Consider the following 6,532-nt stretch of genomic DNA (forward strand, 5'->3'; position numbering starts at 1 on the left):
CTTGCGAAGTGTCCCTGGAGTGATGTGAATGGGAGAGGCCAGGATGTGCCTTTTGAGTCTTGCCAGGGCTCCTGGAGAATCCTCCTCATTGTCCCCTGACTGATGTAGCCCCATGTCCCATGACTGACGGGTGCTCCCTCTTCTTGCAGGCTCTGCACAACCACTATTCGCGGAGCCTGGACACCATCCTCAGGAGCCAGCTAACAGAGACCCCCACCGTGGAGAAGCTGCAGCACCTCCTGGAGGTGAGTAGAATGGACGGTCTGGGGTGGAATTGCCCCTGAGCCCTGTGGGAGGGCAGTAAAGGAGAGGCTAGAAGAGCCACGTTTCCATTGTGTCCTCCCAGCTTGGACCCAGCCGGCCACACGTTCCCAGAGCTGCCAGTGCAGGGGGAAGGAGCTGGGACTGTCAGCCAGAGCTCTGCGGTTGCATTAAGCACTAACAGTGAGCACCAGGCCTGGCTGGGGCCTGAGAGACTGAACCCCCTTTCAAGCTCTGCCACCAGGGCTCGGCTACTCCACCCTGAGCACAAAGTGTCAGCCCCTTGGGGAGGGGGAGAGGCTGGTTTGTAGAGCATGTTCGCCTGCCCGCTGACCCTCCCCTGCCTCCTTCTCCTGCAGCACATCCATCGCTCTCTCCTGGCAAACAACCCCCAGGAGAGAGCCAGGGCCGTCCAGACCAGCGCGGCCCTGCTCCAGATCGCCACCTCCCTGCCTGGATTTGACGTAAGTGACCTCTGACCCCAGCATCCTGCAGAGTCAAGTTCCTCATCCCCTGGCTAATTGGTCCCCCCGGGTCCGTAAGGGACTGCGTTCCATAGGCCGCTCGGTGGCAGGGTCGTGCCTGGCCTCAGGGCCCTTGCTATTCTGGAGCCGCGAGGCAGCGAGTGCTCAGCGAGGGCCCTTGCCCTGCTCCCTTTGCTCCGAGCTCCCTTGGGGGCAGAGAGGATGAGGGCTCTCGCTCCTCTCCCCCAGCGCCTCCTACAGAGGGGTGGGAACAGAGCTCAGGTCCAGGGGCGCTGGGGAGCTGAAGGGAGAATAGTGATGGATTCCCCTCTCCTCCTCCTTCCACCAGACCTCCTCCGCCTTCTCCAAGGCAGGAGAATTCGTGCTGCAGCTGGGTCTCTGGATATCCCACCCAGCCAGTAACATCAGTCGGCATGCCAGGGGTGGGATCTACTGGCTTTACTGGCTCCTGCTCCGGAAGAGGGGTAAGAAACCCAGCTGGGCAATGGGACCCATGGAAACGAGCCTCTGGGAGACTAGCTCCAGCTGGCCATTGGGACGCCTCTAGAACTAAGGCCTTTCTGCTAAGACCCGCTGTAGCGGGGAAGAGGAATCCCAATAGAAACAAGGCCCCTCCTTTGAGACTCCCTCTGCTGGGCAGTGGGACCCTGCAGAAAGAAGCCCCCTCCTCTGAGACCGACCCCAGCTTAGAAGGTGACTCTTTCTCTCCCCCTTTCTCTGAATTAGGGAGATGAGTGTGAAAGTGCCAAGGAAATTGGCTGCTTTATCTCAGAGCCCGGCTCTGTCCCCCAGCCCAGGGAAATCAGCCCACCCAGTACGGGGCAGCCAGCTCGTGAGGGGACAGGAACGGAGCTATTGAGACACATGGAGGGAAAGAGCCCATCATGAGGGCAGGGGCAGGAGCAGGCACCACAGGGGACGGACACAAAGCTTGTAGGGTGTCACCAGTTGGGTAACCAGGGCCAGATCTTGACTTCAGTGGGTGTGGGGGGTTCTCAGTATTAGACACCCCCATGACCGTAAGGGTCACATGATTACGGTGATGGCTGAAACAAATCCCCCTTCTGGTACTAACCCGCCTGGCATGGACCCTGTGATTCCATTGGGCTGCGGATGCCAGGAGGAGCCTGGCCAGTGTGCACCCAGAAGGAAACAGGCACTGAAAGCGGAAGGCCAAACCTCCCCAATGGGTGTGTCTTTCTCCCCCAGGGCTCAACATCAGCGAGGCCCCAGACTTGTGGTGCCGGGACGGGCTCCATGACCCCGAGCGCCTGGGGTATAGAAATCTGGCCAGGGTGGGAGAGGTAAGGACTCTGCGCCGGTGCATTGCAGCAGCTCAGGTGTGGAGCTGTCTCCCGCTGCAGTGAGTGTGTCATGGACACAGGGCAAGAGCCTGCTCCTTATTTCCACAGAGTATGTGAGGCTCCTGGGAATGTCCGTGGGGTGAGATGTGGGAATGAACCAGATCTAAAAGACCCTGAACCTCTAGCGGGTGAGCTGCAGCAGCTATCGCTGCTGGGAGCAGCAGGGGTCCTGGGCTGTCTGTGTGAGCTGGGTTCCAGAGCGCGCAGACACATTCCCAGCATCTCATGGCACCTGCGGTGAATCCTGCTCCATAAGAGCTATTGGAGGCCTCAGTGCCTGCAGCCTCCTACTGAAGGGGGTTCCTGGTCCATGGGGCCCCAAAGGTTGGCTGCCCCAGGACTCTTCTCCACCTTGTGAGACACTCGAGGGATTTGGAGCCAGGTTCTGGGCCATTGTAAGGGCTCTGGTTCTTTTGGTTTTAGGCCTTTGGCGAGCTGTTCACAGAAGAGCAGGAAAGGTCTTTCCTCCAGGCGGGCCTGCTGGCCATTCACCACCCCCTACTCTGCGTCAGCCAGGCTGGCCTGCTGCTGACGTACTCCATCCTGGGGGAAGCTGGCCAGCTGCTAGAGGACGAGGTAACCAAAGAGGGGTCACCTGGGGAGAGACCCCCAGGGCCTTTCACTTCCAGGCCATTGAAAATCACTCACATCCCATCCCCATGCGCTGACCAGGGAGCAAGGAGAGGGTGACCCCAGACAGGTGCCATTGGTCGGTGCCAGCTTCTCCCCTGAGCAGCTCAAAGCAGGGCAGACCCAGCTCCCCAGCAAGGCTATTTCCTAACAGGCGTCACATCAGCAAGACACGCTGCCATTGCTCATACTAGGGGCTGCCAACTCCCCTAGCCACCTCTGTGAGCCTTTCATCCCCCTCGGGGCCTCAGGCCGGTTCCTAGAGCTCTGGTATCGTGTTATCCCAGCCCCCACCTGCTCTGGGAGAACTGGAGGAGTCAGTCAGCAGAGGCTGCATAAGTGCCCCATTCACCAGAGCCACTGCCCATGGCATCACGTTAAGGACATGGGGATCCCTTGGGGAAAGGTGTCCACTTCCTCTCACCCCCCGGCACTACTGCCCAAAGCCTCCCAGCCCCGGCTGAGGCGAGGTGGCTGAGGACTCTGGGAGCGGGCTGGATTCCCGCTGGGTTGGGAGGTAGAACAGCTCTCAGGGGGACTGAGAGGAGTGGGGGAAGGAGTTCATTCCACAATGGCGGAAGAGGGGATGGAAGTCACTAGAGAAGAGAGAAGATTTTGTCTCGGGGGTTGGGTGGGGGAATCCGTCCCTCAGACATGGGGAGGAAATGTTGCTGGCTCCCGGTGCCGTTAAAACCCTTCGTTCTCGTGGGTGTCGGAGTCTCTGATTGATCCTTGTTCCCTTGCAACAGGAGGACATCGCAGCCTACATAAAGGTCCAGCTGTTTAACATCAGGGTTTTGGGCCAGGTGCCCGACGCCCTGCAGGGGCTGTGCTCCGTGGGGCAGCACTGAAGACCCCCCCCTCGCATGACCAGCTCGGACCCCCTGCCGCAGGTACTGCTCTGTCTCACTGTGCCTGGGGGGAAGGGCTGGGGGGAGCGGCCATAGAGCCCCCAGCACTGAGAGAAACCAAGGCCGAGCACCTCGCTCTGGACACCCTGCCCCACCCGACCCCTGGGGCTGGGGCCAAGCCAGATACTGGTTGGGAAGAATCAGGCTGTGGGGCTGGCCCAGAAGTGAGAGCCTCCGCAGAGCCAGGGGTTGTGCTCAATTGCCATTGCAGTCTGGGAGGGGTGGCCTGACATGGGGCCCCTCCCCCGTCGTCACTGCTCAGACCCTCCCATGGCCCCTGTCACCCCTGACGCAGCAAATGTCCGACCATCCCCCAGCCGGGGCCCAATCCACCCACCTGGTATCTGAGCCCTTCCCAGCCGGGAATGAAACTCCCCCCGAACACCCTGGGGCAGGGGAGGAGCCTCCCCATGTGGCAGGTGGGAACTGAGACGCAGAGGAAGGGCTGTGGGCCTGGTCACACAATCCTGGGTGTAGATCTGGGAAGTGGACTGGGTCCCGGCCTAGAGCCTTTCCCCCAGGGGCACCTTCGCTTCTGCCCTTTGTTCTCCCCTCCGGCCAGGGGGTCTGTGAGTGTGAAATGAACAGGGAGGGACGGGTCCTGGCACACAGCCTGGATGGGAGCTCCCCTTGGCTTGGAGCCCAGGCTCAGAGACATCTTTGTCACCCCGCTGTCCTTCTGTTATTGCTAGGAAGGGAGTCCCCCGATGAGGGGTCTCCAGGCTCCAGTAAGTCATCCTCATTCCCGCCCGCATGTACCCCCTGCCCTGCCCTGCCCTGCCCTCCAGTTTCTCGCTGTTGACTCTGGCTGGACTCTTGACTCCAGTCTCTGGCTATGACTTTGGCGTGACCCTTCTTGGCTCCAGATTTGGGTTCTGAACCCCGGCTCAGTATTCTCCTTGCCTTTCTCTAGCCTCGCTCCAGGCCCTCCAGCCACCCGCTCCAGCCCTGCCACCTCCTTCTCCGCCTGATCTTCCCCAACCCCTTCAATTTTGACTACATGGCTTCGATCTCTGCATGGATATGGACTTTGCCTCATACTTCCGACCACCCGGCTTCGACCTCCGGCCTGGACATGGACACTGGCTCCGGTTCTGCCTGCAAACACTCAACACCCGGCAGCAGTAGACAGGCCCCACCATTAATCAAAGCCTAACCCCGCCCCATGACCCCTTAGTCCCTCCCACCTGTCTCCGGAAGTCCCGCCCCATGGGGGTATTACTTCGTGGTCAAGGCAGCCACACGACTGGAAGCCAGGTGTGTCATGTGACCCCTCTAAGAACTCCTCCCACCACCCTCTACCAATCAGGATGGGTTTCCTCCCGGAAGGACCACCCCAAGAGGAGACTTGACCAATCAGGGCGAGCTCTGGGGTAGGAGGGTGACCTATCCCGACGTGTGTCTTGTGACCCCTCTAAGAACTCCTCTCACTGCCCTCAACCAATTAGGATCGGTTTTGTCCTGACAGGACCACCCCCAGAGGGGATCCTGACCAATCAGGGCGAGTTCTGGGGCAGAGTGACCCGTCCGGGAGTGGGCTGTTTGACCCCACTAAGAACTCCTCCCAGGGCCCTCTGCCAATCAGGGTGCAGCACCATCACCTCATAAGTCCCACCGCTGGACGGACGAGGCCATCTCTCACCAAGGACACATGGTTTAGAAATCGTGGGAAGGCTGCTGAGAGGAAACCTGGACTCCTTCGCCACCCCCGTGAGAACTTCAGACTCTGTCTTCACCCGAGGTCTTTGACCATCTGTGGAGAAAGCGCTACATCAGCGACAGTGCCGAGGAGGAGGGAGCGACCGAGGAGCCCTTTGGCCCAGCCGTTGATGGATCGCGGAACCCGAACCCAAAACCCAGAGCACCCCAACGAGCATGGTGGCCTCTCTTTGTTCACCCCCTTAGAGGTGGAATGCGACTGCGGCTCGGGGGAGTCACCGGCGCACAAGGTGAACACAGGTAAAGGAATGATTAAGTCAGGGATGAAAGTAACTTCTAGGACTTACCGGTACTGCCGGAGTCCTGAGGGGGCGTGGCCTCAACCCGAAGGAGCGGGGCCTCTCAAGATTTAAAGATCCTGGAGCATCGGCTGTGGCTGGGAGCCCCAGGGCATTTAAATTCCCCCCGCAGCTCTGGCAGCCAGGTTCAGCGTGGATTTAATGGGCCCGGGCTCCCATGGCTGTGGGGAGCCTGAGCCTTACCCAGTTGGAGCCAGGATTTAAAGGGCCGGGCTCCTGCCGCTGCAGAAGCTCTCAGCCCTTTAATTCCCTGCCCCAGCCTGGGTGCTGGAGCTGCGCGGGGGGGGGGAATTAAAGGGCTCTGGGATCTACGCAGCCACGGGGAGCGCTGAGCCCATTAAATCCTGGCTCCAGCCCAGCTGCTGGAGCTGCGGGGAGGGCGCGGGGGCGAGATTTAATGGGCTCTGGGTTCCCAGCAACTGCCAGAGCTCTGAGCCCTTTAATTCCCAGCCCCAGCCTGGCAATGCTCTGGCTCCCTGCAGCCGTGGGAGCTCCAGGCCCTTTAAATCCACATCTGAACCCAGCTGCCAGAGCTGCGGGAATTTAAAGGGCTCTGGGCTCCCCCAGAGCCGTGGGATCTCTGAAGCAGAGATTAAAATAAGCCGTTACAGTCCAATACGGCGTACCAGGAAGAGCCAATATGCCGTGCCGGACCTCTCCGGCTTCCTCAGCAGGAATTTGAATGGCTCAGAACTCTGGCGGCTGCAGGGAGCCGAGAGCCCTTTAATTTTCCCCCGCAGCTCTGGCAGCCGGGCTGGGGCCAGATTTAAAGGGCTTGGTGCTCCCTGCAGTCATGGGAGCTCCGGGCCCTTTAAATCCACACCCGAATCCGGCTGCGGGAGCTGCGGAGGGGGGAATTTAAA

At 60.2% G+C, this 6,532-nt stretch overlaps 1 protein-coding gene across 1 annotated transcript; it reads left to right on the top strand.

Annotated features, from left to right (window-relative positions):
- On the top strand, window positions 1–2,965 carry LOC120395102. Its single transcript, XM_039519263.1, has 6 exons — window positions 1–245; window positions 621–725; window positions 1,075–1,210; window positions 1,956–2,050; window positions 2,534–2,686; window positions 2,954–2,965. The coding sequence occupies exons 1-6, from the start codon at window positions 120–122 to the stop codon at window positions 2,963–2,965; spliced, it is 627 nt and encodes a 208-aa protein (XP_039375197.1). The 5' UTR covers window positions 1–119.
- Window positions 2,966–6,532: the final 3,567 nt, after the last annotated feature.

The sequence above is a fragment of the Mauremys reevesii genome, unplaced genomic scaffold (genome assembly GCF_016161935.1).
Source record: "Mauremys reevesii isolate NIE-2019 unplaced genomic scaffold, ASM1616193v1 Contig94, whole genome shotgun sequence".
Taxonomy (NCBI): domain Eukaryota; kingdom Metazoa; phylum Chordata; order Testudines; family Geoemydidae; genus Mauremys; species Mauremys reevesii.